General features: G+C 47.9%; 1 protein-coding gene across 1 annotated transcript; it reads right to left on the bottom strand.

Annotated features, from left to right (window-relative positions):
• Positions 1-13,170: 13,170 nt before the first annotated feature.
• PROKR1 (prokineticin receptor 1) lies at positions 13,171-18,927 on the bottom strand (the record flags this gene model as incomplete). The annotated part of the gene is made up of 2 exons (XM_009896397.2): positions 13,171-14,109; positions 18,386-18,927. Coding segments are annotated over 2 exons (1,239 nt in total), but the record flags the coding sequence as incomplete, so codon positions are not given.
• Positions 18,928-19,133: the final 206 nt, after the last annotated feature.

The following is a 19,133-nucleotide window of genomic DNA, read 5'->3' on the forward strand; positions in this document are numbered from 1 at the left end:
TTTTTTTACTTCCAAATTGATTCAAGACTGTTTCTTTTGTGATTTTACCTCTCTTTTCTTCTGTGTAATTTGTTTTCCCCATACTGGGAAAAAGGGAGAGGGGAGGTAATCTAAATCTATTCCATTTGGGCTTTTTGGAGTCTGGGAAAGCTTAAGCCGCAACATCCCCTCGGCCTCTTCTGAAGGCTAACCCACCCCAGTTCCCTCACAATACTTGTGTACAAGACCCTTCATCAGCGTAGTTGCTCCTCTCTTGACACCCTCCAGTATCTTAATGTCCCCTTGTAGTAAAGGGCCTAAAACTGAACCCAGTATTCCAGGCCTGGCTTCACGAGTGCTGAGTAGAGGGAGAGAATCACTTCCCAGGAAGTGGTGGCAAAATTATTAGGCTAAGCCAGCCCCACCCCCTATTTGACCACCCACAAATAAGTGGCTGATCCCCCAGACTCCTCTCCAAGGACTTTTTCCCTAGAGCTGGGTGTAATTAGGCCCTGTAATGGGTTAACCTGCCTGTTTCCCTCCAACACACACCTGAAAAAACACCTCTGGGTTAAGATAAAGAGTTGAGATAATACAAAAAGAGTTTAATATAAATAAGGTACCTTAATGCACAATTTTTAGCTTATTTGCAGAGAAAGCACAGCAGTAAGCAGTGAGCTAAAAACCCAAGCCAGGGAGCCTCTCCCCATCCCTCCCTGTCTGGCTGCCATCTCAGCAGAAGAAGCCTGCACCCACAAACCCAGAACCCAAAAGCTGCAACTGGAACAGGAAGCCTTTCAGGTTACAGTCTGAACTTCAAGCCCCGTGATAGCTCCAGCCAGCACTTTGATTTTGAAGCTGGCATGACAGCAGCATGGTGTGAGTATGGTATGAGTGTCATCAGCAGCAGATTCAACTTAACCCATGACACTGGGGCAGGCAGAGGTTCCCAGCACACAGCTTTCCAGCCGGCTCTGGGAAAAGTGGCTCTGCTTGCATCTGCAGCAGGAACGGCAGCCTAAAAACACTTAGCCTGCCCCCTTGTTCCTCCCCTGGGAGGAACTGTTGAAGAGTAAGCGTGAACCTTCTTCTGCCAGCCTTGGGGCTAAAGTTAGCCTCAAGGCTATTTTTAAAAGGCTTTTTATTCCCCACCCCCCGCCTCCCCCCCAATGCCTTCTTTTAATTTGTTTTCAAATTCCTCTGATAAGTGGTTTTGCCCACAAGAGACTTTTCTCCCAGGAAAGCTGGAAACTTGCCAATGTGTTAGCAAGAAATAATCAGCCTGGCCTTTGTTTCCATGAGTGATTGTAAGATTTGGGTGAATTTTGCTGGATTTACAATTTCTTGGAAAGCGGATGGCTTTAAGAATCCAAAGCCATCCAAAAAATCCAACAATTCCCTTTCTGAAAAGGCAATTTGGGCCTGTGGCAAATGCCTGTGTGTGTCACAGCCCAGCCTGGGGTACAACCAGAGTTCCCTGGGCCAGCTTTGCCTCCCTGTGGCGCTGGAAGATGGATGGGGCTGGCAAAGCCGGGCATGATGTAACCCCCAGGTCACAGAGGCATGATACCAAAAGCTGGATTTGCATCAGTCATCACACAATCACAGAATGGTAGGACTGGGAAGGGACCTCTGGCGATCGTTATGTCCGACTCCCCCCTACCACAGCAGTGTCACCTGCAGCAGGTTGCACAGGACAGTGTCCAGGTGGGTTTTGAAAGTCTAGTTCTGGCCTCCTAATCATCTTTGTAGCCATTTTCTGAGCCCTCTCAAGCAGTTCCCTGTCCATCTTGAACTGGGAAGCCAAGAACTGGGCAAAGTATTACAGATGAGGGCTCACAGGGCAGAGTGGAGGGGGGGGAAAACCTCCCTCTACCTGCTGGCCACACTATTCTTGATGCACCCCAGGATGCCTGGAACAGGCTGGCCAGAGAGATTACGGAGTCTATCTCTGGAGGCATTCCAAAGCCATCCGGATGTGCTCCTGTGTGATTTACCCTGCGTGATCTTGCCTCAGCAGACTGGTTGATCTCCACAACCTTTCTGTGATCTGTATCAAGAAAGGGCCAGTCTCTTTTGGATGGTGTTCTGGGAGAGGATGAGGGGCAACGGGTACGGACTGGAATACAGGAAGTTTCCTCAACATGAGGAAAATCTTCTTTCCTGCGAGGAGACTGGAGCACGGGAAAAGGCTGGCCAGACAGGTTGTGGAGTCTCCATCTCCGGACGAATTCCAAACCCACCCGGATGTGTTCCTGCGTGACTTGCACTACACAATCCTGCTTTGGCAGGGGAGTTGGACTCCAGAGGTCCCCTCTAACCCCTACCATTCTGTGATTCTGTGAGTAAATAAATGTGATCCTTCTGGAGAGCAGAGATGGTATGCTGTGATGCAAAGTGCCAAAGCAGAAAGCAGAGTGGCCTTTCATCTGCAAGTCAGAGACTGCCTGGCAGCAGCCTAGGACAGCGAGTGTACCGTGACACAGGCAGCGACGCCGAGGCACAAGTGCGAGTGATACTAGTCGTGCTGACCACCACCACCAGGAAAACAGGGATGAGATTTTTGCTGGAGCTTTGTCACTTCTCAAGGCATCTCATTAGAGGGTTGTTGGCCCAGTAGAAGAAAGACAAAGCAGCTGACTTGAAACATCATGCCCTAAACACTTGTCCTCTGGAGTTGGAGTAAATCCAGTCCTCACTGGCTGCACCTCCATTTGCCTATCTGTAAAGCAGACATCAACAGACAAGCCTCTCCATGGAGGACTGTGAAGATCTCCAGATAAAAGTGCATGCAGCAGTGATTAAAGGCCTCAGCAGCCTTTGCCGTGCACTGCGTCTAAACGCACTTGGACCATCCCAGGCTCTTTGAAAACTGTTAAATGTCTTCAAGTTAAATATTTATTTGATCTGCATAGAGCCAGGGCAGCCCTGTGTCAGGAGATTAGCTCAACTCCCTCTGTCAGGAGAGGAGTTACGGGCTTGGGCAGGACTCCCTCATGGGCCGAACATGTGGGACAAAATGCTGGAGCAACCCCAAGAGCCCAGCACTGCTCCCAGCAGAGCAATGATGCCTTCACAAAAGGATAAAGCAAGAAGAGCAGGAGAACACCCAAAGAGCTAAGCGCAGGGGAGCAGCGATGATTTTCAAAGGAGAGAACTGCTGCTGAGGCATCAGGCAAGGCACTAGGAGCACCCTCCTCCCTGGCCCACCATCCCCACTCCCCAGGACACACCACGCTTCCACACCAGCTGGCAAAAAGCTCTTTTGGGGGTGGAGTGGAGTTCTTAATGTACTGCCAACTGAGGCAAACTGGATCATTTGCTTGGTAAGAGTAAGAGGAAACCAAGCCATTAGGGACACAGGTGAACACCTCGATGCAGGAGCTGATCAGTCACCTGTGCGTGGACTATTGAGGTCCCCATGCAGGACTGAAGTGGGTGCCCATGCACGAGCACAGGGTGTGGTCAGGGGTGGGCATGTTGAGCACCAGTGCATGGACTCTTCAAGTGCCCCCACTTGCAGTCATTATTGTCATGCTTTAGTTGTTTGGGTGCTCATGCATAAATTAATTGGGTACTCACGTGTTGACTAATTGGGTTCTCAGGCATGAATGAATTAATTGGGCACTTACGAATGAACTCATTGGGACTTCTGCATAAATTAATTGGGTGCTCATTCACAGGTTAGATGGGTGTTCATGTATGAACTCCTCAAGCGGTCCTGCAGGGACTAATTGCCAGCTCACAGGTGAGCACAGCAAAGGATGCAGTTTGTGGCTGATGTGCCACTGACCTGCCGTGGTCAGACCGGTTCAGACGCACACATGCCCTCTATCACCCACTGAGCAGGTTGGGTATTACATTGGGGCTTTATTGTCTGCTTGCTCCTTGATAGCCAGGACAGGCCCTACGTGCCAGTAATGGCTGTGGACATCTCTGCTTCTCTGCAAGAAACCACTGTTTGGATGCTTCTGATGTCTCCTTAGGAGGAGACCGCCCAATCTGTTCAGGGATGCTGTATTTATGTATCTCTATGTGTTAGGCACACAAGCTCTCTGACCCGGAGTACTAGGGCTTAGTTAACCAACAGCTGATGGGAAAGGACAGGCGTGTTGCCCTCCTACGTAACACTAGACAGAAGAATGCACCCTACTGCAAACAGCAGGGAGAAAAGCTGCTGGTGTGGTTTATGAGGATGGGTGGCAAACCAGGAAAAGCACTCTTGTGGTTCCTCAGACAAGAACATCTTGTTCAGCCAAATGCAAACATGGTTCTTAAGGACACTCCTGCAGAGACAAGGAGACGGGGCAACTGCACTAAGGTTGGTACCTGGCTGGGAAAATGAAAAGGAAGCATTTGAGAGTTATTGCAGTGTTCCCACAAAGGGTTTGCAGGCAGCATAGTAACGAGGTTTGCAACTTCTGAGCCCTTTGCATTTTTTTCTGTCACTGGTTTCATGTGGAGGAGGAGGAAGAGAGTGGTTGAGAGCAATAAGCAATGAGAAGATCCTGACTGTTTCCCTGCCATCCTTTTGATAATGTGCCCTCACAGCTGCCACCAGACTGAGGTGTCCTGGTGCTGGAGAAATTCCAGTGTGCAATGGCATTGAGGACATGGGTACCACCTGCCCTGGCAGCTGACCCAAACACTGTAGAGGCAGCCACGGCTGCTTATGGATTTTGTTGCTCTCTGCAGCAAGGTTCTGAACATGGTATCAGCTACACATTTTCACCTTGTATAGGGAGGACAAGAGGTAATGGGCACAAGCTTGAACTTAGGATGTTCCATTTAAACACGAGGAGAAACTTCTTTACTTTGAGGGTGGCAGAGCATTGGAACAGGCTGCCCAGAGAGGCGGTGGAGTCTCCATCTCTGGAGTCGTTCAAAACCCACCTGGACACTGTCCTGTGCAACCTGCTCTAGGTGAACCTGCTTTGGTAGCAGGGGGTTGGACTAGATGATCTTTAGAAGTGCCTTCCGACCCCTACCATTCTATAATGCTATAATCCTACACCTAGGGCAGGCACCCCCAGGGCCTCAGTGGCAATTCCCGGCAGCTGAAGTCCTGCACGTTTCTAAGACGGCACCGTCTCTGTCTGGATGATGCCCTCAAGGGAGTCCCAGGGACAGGTTTGTAGGCAGAAAATGGAGTGGTGAGGAGGACTTGGTGTCCCATGCAGGGACGTGGATATGAGCGTCTGGGATGGATCACTAGGATAACTCATCATTTTTGGGGTGGGTCTTGCTTTGCTTCAGCTCCTCGCAGACACAGAATGACAAGGGAGACTGGCCCTTTCTTGACACCCACCCTTCAGGTATTTATAAACATCAATAAGATCGCCCCTCAGTCTCCTCTCCTCCAGACTAAACAGCCCCATGACTCTTGGCCTTTCCTCCTAAGAGAGATGTTCCAGCCCCAAACATGGCCACATGGAGATCACATTAGAATCCTACTAGGTTTTAGTGTGCTGACTGCCTTTGAAGGGCAACTTGTACGTAGACATCTACTGATGGGTGCAGAGGGCTTGCTGCAGGTGGTCGAGATGATTCAAAGTGACACGATGGTGCAGTGAGATGAGATTTACCTTCAATATTAATGAACTCTTCTATGTTTCATGTCTGCTGAAGGGGAGGAAGTGAGCAGCATGAGGTGTCCCAGGGACTGGCTCACACCAGCTCTCATGCTACACAAAATCGGGTGCTGGTGAAGAGGATTTCAGTTCCATGTAAAACCTCCAGTGCTAATCTAAAATGTGCTTTCCTCCCACTACCCTTGGGCAACTCAGATGTGTTGGTGGGATGGGCAGACAGTGGTGCTGCAACAGCTTCACCTGCTGAGCTGAACCAATGGGACTATCTGACACCTGAGGGCAAAGAAACAACTCCAAGGCTTGGACCTGTGGATCTGGAGTCCACATCAGGCAAGACCTAAGCACCTCTAAATGCCACTTGTGGGGTTTCCTGTGACATTGCCATTGATACGTAGCACAGAGAAGCCCCTGGGAGAAAAGAATCTTCTACTGCTCATCCTCGTCCACTGATGCTTTCCAGATGCAGAAGTGGTTGAGCCTTTCAGAAGACGTAAGACCTGTTTGGGCAATTTACTCCCTGGCCCCAGCAGCCTCTTGATGGCTGTTTCCTCATTACTCATCTACGCACACCCTGCTGTAATCCTCTTGATCTTCAAAAGTCTCTCAAAAGGCAAATGCACTTGGTGTTGAGTGAGACAGGAACGGCTGCCAGCACCTGCCTTCCACGGCACTAGGAAATGACTCCAACTTAGCTGGTCAAACAAGTATTTCTTCTTTTTCCCCCCCTTCCCTTCCTCTGATAGCAAGTCATCTTTCTTCATCAGCTGAGATGGGGTCTTTCAACAGCCATTGACCATAAATCGAAGCGGTGCTGGATCTTCATCTTCTGGAACAGCACTTTCTGCTGCCGGTTGCTGTCAACTGCATCTCCAGTGGACGTCACCACCATGTCTAGGTGAGATCACAGAATCACCAAGGTTGGAAGAGACCTCAAAGATCATAGAGTCCAACCTGTCACCACAGACCTCATGACTAAACCATGGCACCAAGTGCCACATCCAATCCCCTCTTGAACACCTCCAGGGATGGTGACTCCACCACCTCCCTGGGCAGCCCATTCCAATGGCTAATGACTCTCTCGGTGAAGAACTTTCTCCTCACCTCAAGCCTAAATTTCCCCTGGCACAGCTTGAAACTGTGTCCTCTTGTTCTGGTGCTGGTGTTACTGACTGTGGTTCCCAACTCTTCTTTGCTTTTCCTCTTTGTGCCAAGGAAATTTAGTTTTAGGAGGCCTGGACAGTGTCAAGGCTTGAAATGTGCGCACACAGAGACCCGGTCAACACTGGAAAAGTAGGGGACTTGCTGCCTCAGAAGACAAACCTTCTTGAAACCTTACAGAAACAACCCCATCCTCCTGTGGCATCAATGTTTTCCTAAGATCTGGTTTTGGATGACTTCAAGGCTGAATCCAATTATCTTGTTGCACTGAAGTTACACTACAAATGTTGGGAAGTTGGCCTGAAAGCCCACATCTGGGTAAAGACCTGGCTTTTGATTCTCACAAAGCCTATCTGCTTGCTCGAGCTTTCTTAGCCAGGGAGCACAGATCAATAAAGAGCCTCTTGAAAGGCCTTAAGAGCTTGTCACAGGAGATGTCTTACATTGTGTATGCTGTGAGTATTTGTGGAACAGAATACAGTTAGCCTCTCTGGGGCTTTGTCCTGCAAAAACTAGATTTCAGGAAAGACTTCTTGTTGAGCAGTGTCTTCTGTCTTCCCCATGGGGGTTGAAAAGAATTGACAAAGGGCAACAAATGCAAAAACTTGACTCGTGGGTTGGAGGCTTCAGGACGAGGAGACTTCCCTTGGCAAAGGGTGTTGGACCTAGTTCACAAGAGATGGCAACCGGGCAAGAATACGCCTCCTCCAACCCTTGAAAATACATTTTCCATCAGAAGCAGCCCTATCTCTGTTGCTGAGCAGCTCTCTTTGCCCAGCCAGAAAACCTCTTTGCTTCCATGCTGCCCATAAACACATCACATTCCCTGTCCAGGAGTGATAAACACACTCTAAGTGTGTTTATCTGTTGGCTGACAAGCTCCACTTAAGAGCTTAGTTTGCTAAGCTGGAGGGGTGCTGAGGATGCTCCACAGGCTGTCGTTTAGCCTTCTTATAGTGCCTTAGTGCTCCAGCTCTCTGCCGCTCCATGACGATGGCTCAGACAGCAGAGGTTGTGGTTTGTTTGGTGTGATAACCTGCCCCAGCTCATGTCTTGGGCTATGGGAAGAAGGGAAGGCTGTTGGTGGCATTTGGAAGAGAGGAAGGAGGAGACACAAACACTGTGGTCCTCTGCTGTGACTGGAGGCTCTGAAGCTCACAGAACGCTTTCGGAAGTAGTTGCCCACAACCCACGTGCCCACAGTTGTGGTCGGAGAGGGGTAAAGTGTCCTCCTTCAGCTGAGTCCTTGTCGGGGCAAGTTTGGGTGCCATCTGCTTGGATGCGAGTCCTCCGTGGACTGCAAATTTGTGCAAACCAAGACCTTCCAGGGAGGAGGCAAACGGCTTTGCCCCTCACTCTGTGTGCTTGACTGCCTCTTCCTTCCTTCCGTTGCATTTGAACACAACCTGAGGGACTTCTGAGTTCTCCAAGGCCCTCTGCCGCCCATACAGCGTAAGTTGCCTCTGCGGACCCCCCCCCCCCCCCCCCCGCTTCCCCCCGCCCCGGCTCCGGGCAAGCCCTTTTTCCTCCCACACAAATCTAAGCTGAAAACGCAGCAGAGCCGAAAAGCTCCCGTGAAAGAGCTTTCCAGGGAGGGTGTAGAGCGCCATCTAGTGAGCTTAACGAGAAAGGCATCAGCATCAAGCCCTCTGAGGAGCTCCTGAGGGAGCCGGTGGGACAGACAGCTCTGCAAACTGTGTCCTGCTGGCCTTCTCCTAGTGCTTGCGTGGGGGAAACCTGTCCCAACAGCAGAACAGGTGGAAATCGTCCTGAGATGCATCAAGAAGAGTGTGGCCAGCAGGTCGAGGTAGATGAGGCCTCATCTGCGTCCGGTTCTGATCTCTGCGGTTCAAGAAGGGCAAAGAACCACTAGAGAAGGTCCAGCAGATAGCCACTAAGATACGAAAGGCTGAGAGATCTGGGGCCATTTAGCTTGGAGAAGACAACACTGTAGATCTCAGTAATACTGATGAATAGCTAAAGGGTGAGCGTCAGGAGGATGGAGCCAGACTCTTCTTAGTGGTGTTCAATGCCAGGACAAGGGGCAGTGGACACGAACTGGAATGCAGGATTTCCATATAAACGTAAGGAAAAACTTTTCCCTTTGAGGATGGCAGAGCACTGGGACAGGCTGTCCGGAGAGATTGTGGAGTCTCCATCTCTGGAGGCATTCCGAAGCCACCTGAAATTCTTTGTTCCATTATTACAGTCTCCTTGCAAATCTCTTATAGCCCAAGGGAATTTAGGGCTAGCAATGCTTCACTTTGTCTTCTATACAGGACAGTAAGATCTCAAGTTTAAAACTGCAGATTTCATGTTCCAGCTCCGCCATATAAAGTGTCAACACTTATTCTCTATTCCACCCTTACAGACTCCTTGCAACTCCTTCACAGGCCATTCACAGGACTTCAGGGGTAGCCACTTTGTCTTATATCCTTCAATGTTTCACTTTGTGTTTTATTTGGCCTTGTAAGAGCTCGTGTTCAAAATTCAGTATGTTCTGCTCCAGCTCTAACATACTAAGTGGTTGTACTGTTTCTCTATTCTATCCTTAGTGTCCTTGCAGCTCCATAGTAGGAATTTCCCGTCTCCACTGAAACCAGAAACCCCTCCCCCCCAGCCCTTCCAGCCTCCCTAACCCCAAATCTCTCCTAAAACTTCTCAACACCCCCCTTAACATTCCCCCAAACACTACTAAGCCTCCATAGAGTCCCCCCAATCCTCCCAGAAGCTACCAAAACAACCATAAGCCTCCCAAAAAACCCACTTAAATTCCACACCTCCCCCCACCCCCTTTTGTTTGTTGTTTTTTTTTTTTTTTTCCAGCAGAGATGTTCTCAAGAATTTGGAAGGGGGTAGCCCAAGCCCCCCAACACAGGGAACAATGGAGAATGCAGACACCAGAAGCATTGCTTAAGTTCCTGTGTGCCTGAATGATGAAAACAGATCTGCTGCTGTTCCCTGGAGGCATGGGAGTCCTGGGAATGTCTGCGTGGCCCTGTCACCCAGTTGCTGTCACCCAGTTGCCTGGTGCAAAGCCATGCAGCAGGCATGCGATGCTGTCCTGCGGCTGGAGGGTGCTGTTGGCACAGGAAAGGCTGCCAGGATCCCAGAATAAGTAGCAGCACGGTAAAGTCTGAACTGCTGAGTGAATGGTGGCATCATAGAATCATAGAATGGGTTGGTCGTGATGTCTAGAAGTGATCTAGTCCAGCTGCCCCTGCAGTAAATCCGGGACATCCCTAACTAGATCTTTGTGACCCATGCTGGCCTGAGCTTTCTTTCCCTGTGCTTGCTTTATTAAAATGCATGCTTTATTTTCTTAGTGCCTGTTGCCAAGAATAGCTGCTTTTTCTTCTCTTGGTCCTCTCCTAGCCATTTGGGGGGTCACCATTTCAGTTTCTCTGTTTTCAGAGACGGTGTGAAGGAGCAGGGTTTGGATTTTTATCTTGAGTTCACTGTGGAGAAGTTTCTGCAGAATGGTTTGGGTTAGAAGGGACCTTAAAGAGCATCTAGTTGTCGCCCTTCCCCATCCCCTGTCCCACACTCCCTGCACCATGGGCACAGACACCTCCCACTAACCCAGATTGCTCAAGGCCTCATCCGACCTGTCCTTGAACATATCTAAGAAGGGGGCACCCACAATTTCCCTGGGCAATCTGTTCCAGTGTCTCACCACCCTTACTGCAAGGAATTTCTTTCTGATCTCCAGTCTAAATCTGCCCTTCTCAAGCTTCAGTCCATTCCCCCTTGTCCTATTACAACAAGCCCTTGTAAGATCTCCCTCCCCAGCTGTCTTGTAGAAGGAAGCGAGCCTCTGGTTTTGGGATCTGCGCCACAGGAGGACAGCTGAGCAGGAATGCAGTTTTTGCTTTGGCAATGCAAATTGGAGCAAGCCTCAACTGAGATGTGGTAGTGGCCGGTTTGTGTGCTGTGTGGCTAGCTAAACCCTGGTAACAGCTCTCGGGAGGATGCTTCAGCCTCACCCACTCCTCATTTTTGACACATCCCACAGTTCCTGTGTGGTGAAATCATACTGCTGCTGCGCCATTGGAGCTAATGATGGGCAGCTGGTAGTCACCGAGGCCTCCCTACAGCTTTTAACTGCCTTCCAGCTTGTGCTGGAGGAAGCTTCCTGCCAGCTTGTGAGTTTTTCTTTCTCTAAGGATGGCTCTTGCAAGCAAAGTTTCACGTAAGTACTATATGTATTTAATTCCTTCACTAAACCTTGCCATTCATGGTAGGTGAAAAAGTGTTTCTGCAGGGAGGGGCTGGGTAGGGGGCAACAGAGGAGCCCCCACCTGACAAGGAGTATCCATCTCCGGAGCAGACACAGAATTATAGAGTCATAGAATGGTTTGGGTTAGAAGGGACCTTGAAGATCATCTAGCTCCAACCCCCTCTGACCAGGGCAGGAACACTTTCTACTAGACCGCATTGCTCAGGGCCTCATCCAGCCTGGCCCTGAACACCTCCAGGAAGGAAACATCCATGACCTCCTGGGCAACCTGTTGCTGGGGGTTGAGTTCTTTGTTTGTGTCTTTGTTTGTTTTCACAACTCAGCCTGAGGTAGATTTCCAGCTGTGGGAAATTGTTGTTTGTTTGGCTTTGTTACAGCAAGGAAAGTCTGGGGAAAGTAGGTGGAAAGAGTATCAGGACAGCCTAATAACAAGTAGTACTGAGAGCTACTCCCCAGCAACTGGGACAGCTTCCAGCAGACCAATTTAGGTGCATTGTTTCAGAAGAAACCATGAGATTTCAGGAGACATTGCAAGACTAAGCCTCTTGATAATGAAATGATGCAGCTCTCTGGTCTTATTAATTTCTTTGACAGGCTAGGAAACGAACGGATTGGGTACTTACCCCTATGCAAAGTGTCATTTTGAAGAATTACTCCGGTAATGGTTTTGCCTGGCAGAGCAAACGATGAGCTATCTCCAATGGTTTTTTTTTTTTATTATTTTTTTTTAAGCAGCTGATGGTGACAGGATTTGAACACTTTAATGGATTTTAATATCCTTTTGCCATTACATTTAATTGCTCATCTTGGTCGATTTTGTTTAGCAGAAGTGAGGTAATTCACGGCCGTCCCTTGGGGAGGAAATTTCTGACTAAGGGGAAGATGTGAAAAAAAAATCTGATCCAAGATGCTGTTATTGACTCCATGTTTACTGTTTGATTACCAGGATTTGCTACTCACTTTAAAGTCACAAATAGGCAAATTATTTACAAAAAAACACTTATTCCAAAAGGAGGCAGTACCATGGGCTTTAAACCAGGAAGCATTTATCCTCATGTTAGAAAAGATTTGATTTCAATGCACCGAAGTCCATGGTATCTTATGTGTAGTTTAAATGAGTAGGTGTCACTTCTACTATTACCTGCTTTGTCATAATCACCCATCCTGGAGTTAAAGCAGGAGGGGAGCGGTGCAGAATTCACGAGCCCTTGCCTCATGTTTGACTAGGCAATGAGCAATCCAGCCAGAGACTGGCTTACAGAAAACCAGATAAGCTTGAGGTCCTTATGCTATTTTGGCCCTACTTGCACTTTATTTTGAAGGTGTACACAGGCTTGGAAAGATGTCTAGGCCTGTTTCACCAGGACTTTCTCCTACTAACATGCTGTTGAAACACAGGAAATTCCATCTGAACATAAGAAAACAATCTTTCTGTTTTTACTGTGAAGGCTGTTGAGCACTGGCACAGGTGATCCAGGGGAGCCATTGAGTCTCCATCCTTAAAGTCAAAGCCCAACTGGACAGAATGCTGGGCAGCCTGTTCAAGCTGACCCTCCTTGAGCAGAGGGCTGGACTAAATAATCTGGAAATGTTGTTCCCCAGTTCAGTGGTTTTATGATTGATTCTGCAAAGAGCCCAGCAATACAAGAAGCTGGCCACAGGGTGCCTGGGGGTGAAAGAAGGAAACAGGTCCCTTCAACAGCTGTGACATTTCCAAGTACATAATAAACAGTAACACTCTGCATAAAACTACTAAGTGGAACGTTGATAAAGTACTCTTCAACAAGGTGTCACAGGAAGCGATTTGTAGTTTTCGCTGGACCGTGATGCAGTATTTAGCCTTCTGAAGAATGTTGCCTTTCGTAGGAGCATGCTGTGCATTGGACAATAGAAAGCTGGTGGCCTTTAGAATTCAAGGAGCTTCTTTATGAGAGAGAAAATGAGACAGCGATGTAAAGCCAAATGGGCTTTTCCCCCCCCCCCCCCCCCCCCCCCCCCCCCCCCCCCATCCTTCCTCTTATGATCAGAAGGAAAAAGACACCAAATAGCTAACAGTTACAAATAGTAAGATCAACGAAGTTAAGAGCTTTCTCTTAAGAAGGAAAAAGAGGTGTCATTGTCAGAGTCAGCAATCAAGTCTCCCGGTCATGGTAATATGCTTTAATGCGTTCCCAGACTTCTGTTTTATGGTTCATCTTACATTCCAAACGACTCTAAAATGAGTGTCTACATCCCAGATTTACTGAAGCACAGTGTCAGTCTGAGTTATGGGATTATGCAGCAGCCCAGTGAAAAGAGTTATGGCGGAAATGAACGGTAGGCTGCTTTTCAAGGGCTGCCAGCAAGGGTGGGTATTCCCCCAGAGAAGGGAAAAGCTTCTGAGGCAGCATTTTTTTCATCTTTAGCTCCTCTCTAAAATAGGTGAGATTAGAAGTGCAGAGAATTCATTTCAGTTTTATGCACTCTACCTCCTCTGTGACTGGCACTGCATTTGTTCTCAGGTCTAAATCTGTGCTCGATTTGCTTCCGTTGTATGTTGACCTCCACCTGAGCAACATGATCTTCTTGAAATACTTCATGGTATTATTTTTCACAGTTACAAAACACATGGTGTTGATCATGCTGTTACTCATGGCAATGCATTGGACAATGTAGAAAGCAGTAAGGTAATGCTTGTCCTTCACGAAGACAGTGGGGAAAAAGTCACGGACGATTGTGAAGCCATAGAAAGGCGCCCAGCAGAGGACGTGGGCAATCAGGATGCACATCAGTACCATCACAGTTTTCCTTCTGCATCGAAGCCTCTTTCTGATCTGATCCGTCTGAAATCCTGGCACGGTTTTGAACCAAAGCTCCCGAGAGATCCTGGCGTAACACAAGGCCATCGTAATCACAGGCGCAACGAATTCAATGCCAAAGATGAAGAGGAAGTACGATTTGTAGTACATCTCCTGGTCAATTGGCCAAATTTGACCACAGAAATTTTTCTTCTGGTTTTTTACCATAAACAGCACTGTTTCAGTAGCAAAGTAGGCTGATGGGATTGCCACAAGTATGGAGATGATCCAGACCAAGGCGATCAGGAAGGTTGCTGTTTGGTAATTCATGCGTGGTTTCAGTGGGTGGACAATAGCCAGATACCTGCAACAGACAAATACATTCAACATAAAGAAGTCTGAAAACACTCGTAGTCACAACACACTGCAAAATGCAAGTGGACAGAATTAGGCAGAAGGAAATTGCTGTCATTTTTATGAGGGTGCCTGACAAATTTGTCTGTGAGGAGCTGTAAGGGAATTTTCTGAAGTAGCAACCCCGAGTCAAGTTCCTGAATCTAGGCAGAATCTCTGGCTCAAGGGCTTGTTAGGACAGCTAGCACTTCTGAAAGTCTGAGCACATATTAGGGTGTCTGAGCATGGTTTTACGATCTCAGACTTAAACTCCCACCTATTACAGGATCACAGGATGTTAGGGGTTGGAAGGGACCTCTGGAGATCTTTGAATCCAACCCCCCTTCCAGAGGAGGACAGTTCCCCCAACCCCCTTCACTGTAACCTCCTTTCAGGTAATGGTAGAGAGCAATAAAGTCTCTCCTCAGTCTCCTGCACACTAAAGAACCCCAGTTCCTTCAGCTGCTTCTCATGAGACCTGTTCTCTAAACCCTTCACCAGGTTTGTTGCCCTTGTCTGGACATGCTCCAGCATCTCAGTGTCTTTCTTGAAGTGAGGGGCCTAAAGCTGAACACAAGATTCAAGGTGTGGCCTCATCAGTGCCAAGTAGAGCGACAGAATCACTTCACTGCTCCTGCTGGCCGCACTATTCCTGATCCAGGCTAGGAAACCGTTGGTCTTCTTGGCCACCTGAGCACACTGCTGGCTCACCTTCAGACAGCTGTTGACCATCACCCCCACGTCCTTTCCATTGGGCAAATTTTGCAGCAACTCTGCCCCAAGCCTGTAGCATTGCACAGGTTTGTCGTCTCCCAAGGGCAGGACCTGGCACTTGGCTTTGTTAAACCTTATGCCACTGACCTCAGCCCATTGATCCAGCCTGTCCAGATCTCTTTGCAGAGCCTTCCTATCTTCAAACAGATCAACACTCCCAACCAGTTTAGTGTCATCTGCAAACCTCCTGAAAGCATTCTCAGTTCCCTTGTCCAGGTCACTGATAAACATATCAAAGATAGCACAGAGCCCTGGAGAATACTACCAGTGACCAGCTGTCAGCTTCCTTGAACTCCGTTCATTGCCACTCTTTGGGCTTGGGCATCCAGACAGTTCTTAACTCAGCAAAGTGTCTGCTCATCCAAGCCACAGGCATCCAGAAAGATGGAAATGTAGAAGCAGGGAAGTGTTTTCCCTAAGCGGCGAACAGTTTAAATAGGTCTTTTTTAAACCAAAATGTCAGACGTACGTAAGAGTTTCTATTCTTTCCTCATTTATTCCACGTGATGCAAAGAGCTGAAGCCGATGCTAACGAGTGGTTACAGGTGAGCATGTTTTCAAGCCACCGAGAGCCTGTCTGCTGCAGGTGACTATTGTTAGCTAATCTTACACCTGCCAAATCATGGCACCTGAATTAGGTATTTTCACTCCTTATGGCTGTGAATCTGCAAAGGTGCACCACGGTGGTTCACAGAGAAGTGCAGAGGAATAGAAGGATCTGGTCGGCAAGCTCCGTCAATCGCCCTGAGGTGAGTTCAAAAGGGGCTAGGACCACATGGCATTGACTCTGAGGGGGTTTGTTTGTTTGAAGACTGAGGAGGTTGATTTTCATTTTAAATTTTTTTTTTAAAAGAAGCTGTAGGTGTAGGAAGGGCTTAGAGTACACTGTCCTGGAAAGATTAGGGTATTTCTGCTAAAAGGCAATTTTTACCAGAGATGCTCCAAGCTCCCAGTATAATTGTGTGTAACAGAAAGGATTGTTTCAAGCAGAGAAATGTCTCTTTCGGTCACTTTTCTGTCGGTATGCATTCTGTACAGAAGTAGCATCCACAGGGTATATTCATCCTAAAATAGAATGGAAAGTCAGTGGTGCTTTTCATCAGCCAGACCTTGGAAGAAGATGAATTGTTCATCATTCTCAATAGTGCAGGCTAGATGTGAAGGGACAGCAGAATTACTCGGCCTCATTGTGGAGCCGATACATGCATATTTTAGATTGGATCCCGTGGAAACAAGGTTGTGGGATTAATGTACGTGTAGCCATTCATAAGTGACCGTATCTGCTCAGCAGCCCATTGGGCTGGATGGGGTAAATCTCTGCAAAAGAGCCAGGAAGGGGTTTTTGTGGTGGATTTCCTGAGACTGTTGCCTCTTACCATGTTTGGACTGCCATTGCAGACTGGTTCTGGAGCACATGAACTGGTTTCGGAGGAAACTGTCCTAGATGATGTGTTCCAAAGCTGCATGTGAAACATACCAAGTGCCCATGGGCACTTCAGGAGACTCCACTGAAGCTAAATCCCCCAGAATACTTACAGTATGGGCATGCACCGTCACATTGTGTTATTTTCTAGTATGGATGTGGCCTTAAATAAGTGAAAATCCTGTGTTTCATGTGAATAGACCTCAAGGAAGGCGAAAGAGAGCCTAGGGAAATCCTGGGGGCAGACACCCTCTCTAAGAGTAAGCCCTCTTCAATGATCTAGTGATGAGAAGACTTTTGTTAAGAGCATGCTATTATTTATAGACTGACATAAGCTGACGTAACCAACATGGAATGGATGTTTGTTAAATGAATGAGCTTTATCTCTGCTAACTAAAATCTCACCAAAACACAAGGGCAGTAAAACCAAACCAGGGTGTTCTTCCAACAAACATCAGTGATTAATCTTTCCCAGGATTGCTTTTAAAGGTGTGGCATAAGGGCTCAGTGATCCAGATGACTTCATCAGTCCGGGATGTTACTGGCACGGCTTTCCAAGACAGTTGTTTGGAAGCTGGAGAAGCCAATAGAAAACAACAATGCATCTGTGCTAGTGTTTAGAAGCTTAACCCCGAGTCCTCGGCTGCTTGCTCAAAGGTTATTTTGTTAGACACTTTTAAAGTGTGTGTTTGATAGGAGCAAATTGTTCTTTCCCCCACACCAGGCAAAACATCTGGGAATTTCCCCAGACTCTTTCCACAGAGCTGATGTCAACAACAGCTTACCACAAGCCGTGCAACCATCATCATCGAGATTAGCTACTCCTGAGCGGCCTCTGCAGCATTAAACTAAGAGTATAAAATGGCACAGAAGAGAAACTGGAGAGGAAAAAAAAAAGGAGAGAAGGAGGGGCAGGAATCATGCAGAGTATAAATGCAGAGGGTATCCAGAAGTTGTATTATTGTGTTTGTACACAAAGGATGACTTGCTGTGATGACCTTTCTGGAAAGGGTTTACTCTGCACTTCCCTGGCTTTCTGTGAATCGGTTGTGTCGGACTCATGTCAGCATGAAGCTGATCCTTAGGGCCTGGGGCTGTCAGAGTCTGTGGTGTGTGAGGCTAAGAGAACAGGAGTCATAAAGAAAACAAACTCCGTTGTTCAAACTCCTGGCAGGAGAAGCAGGCATAGAACTAGCTCAGGGCTGCAGCATAAAGCAGGCAGCGTAGCAGATGGATCTTGTCGTGTTCTGCTTGACCCCGTCACGAAGGCTGTAGGCAAATCTGTGCTCAACTGGGCTAAGTGTAGCGTTTTATCATTTTCTGGACAGTGATGTAAACGTGGGTGCTATAATGACTTGCGGGTCTTTCCTGGTTTGCCACTCTGCCATCCTCAGAGAGGTGTGTAAACACAGAGGAGAATATGAGAGGAGAGTATTTTAATGTCAGAGTGCTGGATGCATTCACCAAGTGGATTGAGGCATCCAGTTTAAGACCTCACGAGGTACTATCAAATGGTTAACTTAGTGATCGTTGGGTTTCTCAGTATGGCATGGTAGAGAAATAGGACTCTGTTTTGCAGGGTAGATAGAAGGCTTATATTTTGCTCTCTTTCGCACCAAAACAAAAGCTGGAGAAACAACTTTAGAGGGAGAAACAAATATCCTGTAAGGCAGTAGCCCTGCTGGAAACTCGCCTGTCAATTTTTGTATCACCAATTAACTATTTCGCTTGCTGAATAATGTTTACTTCATTGCTTATAGCAAAGGTTAAACTCAGAAAAGCTGTGTAGACCAGTAGTGAAGGTTCCTCAAAGATGTGTGGTTTGGATCAGGATTATATACTGCTGATGAACACCCTTGTCTCTGAGTGTTTCTGCTTTGTCTTTCTCCTCTTTCCCTTATTTCACAAATCCTTTTGTCCATTTGAATCAATCATACTTTTACAAGATCAGATTCTACACAGCAGGTGAGCACGTTAAGTTTGACTTCTGGCCAGCCAGCCCTAGCAGCTGAGGCCTTATCTCCTTGTGCAGTAACAGCACCCCCCTTACCTGTCCACAGCTATAGCCAGGAGAGCATTGGTGGAAACATAGAGGGAGACCGTCCGTAGGTAGTTGACAGAGGCGCAGAGGATGTGGCCGTGCTCCCAGGACAGCTGCCTCACCACGTAGTAGTCTATCTCAAAGGGACAACACACAATGGCCACGATGAAGTCAGAGATGGCCAGGTTGGCGATCAGCAGGTTAGTGAGGTTTCGCAGCTTCTTGTAGTGAGCAAGAGCAGCGATGAAGATGAAGTTGCCGATGCCACAGACCAACATGATGCCAACCAGAGCCACCCCAATCACGATCTTGGCCGCAAAGAAGGTGCGGGTTTTGGTCACGTCATCCTCGCTGTCCAGGGGCAGGTCATAGTCGCTGTAATTGAAACTGAGCGGGAAGGAGAAGTTTCGAAAGGAGGTTAAATCGCCGCTGTGGAGATTGTAGATTGCAGCGAAGCTGAGGCTGATAGTAGCATTGGGGTTATCTTCAGCTTGCTCCATGGCTACGCCTGTCTTCTTTGGACACACGTGGCTCGGCTGGCCCTTGATTGTGTGTTAGAATTAATGGGGGTGGCAGAGCACAATTGTGGCAGGTGAGAGACCTCGTCCAAAGTTTCCTTCTGAGTTATGAGCCACCTTCTCTTTGTCCTGGTGAGATTACAGAGCAAGGCTCTCATTTATCTCCTTCTGTGGGAATAAAAAGAGGAAAATATTTTGTGAGAGGAGATTACAACAAAAATACTGTGCTTGAGGCAAAG

Source organism: Dryobates pubescens, chromosome 39, assembly GCF_014839835.1.
Source record: "Dryobates pubescens isolate bDryPub1 chromosome 39, bDryPub1.pri, whole genome shotgun sequence".
Classification (NCBI taxonomy): Eukaryota; Metazoa; Chordata; class Aves; order Piciformes; family Picidae; genus Dryobates; species Dryobates pubescens.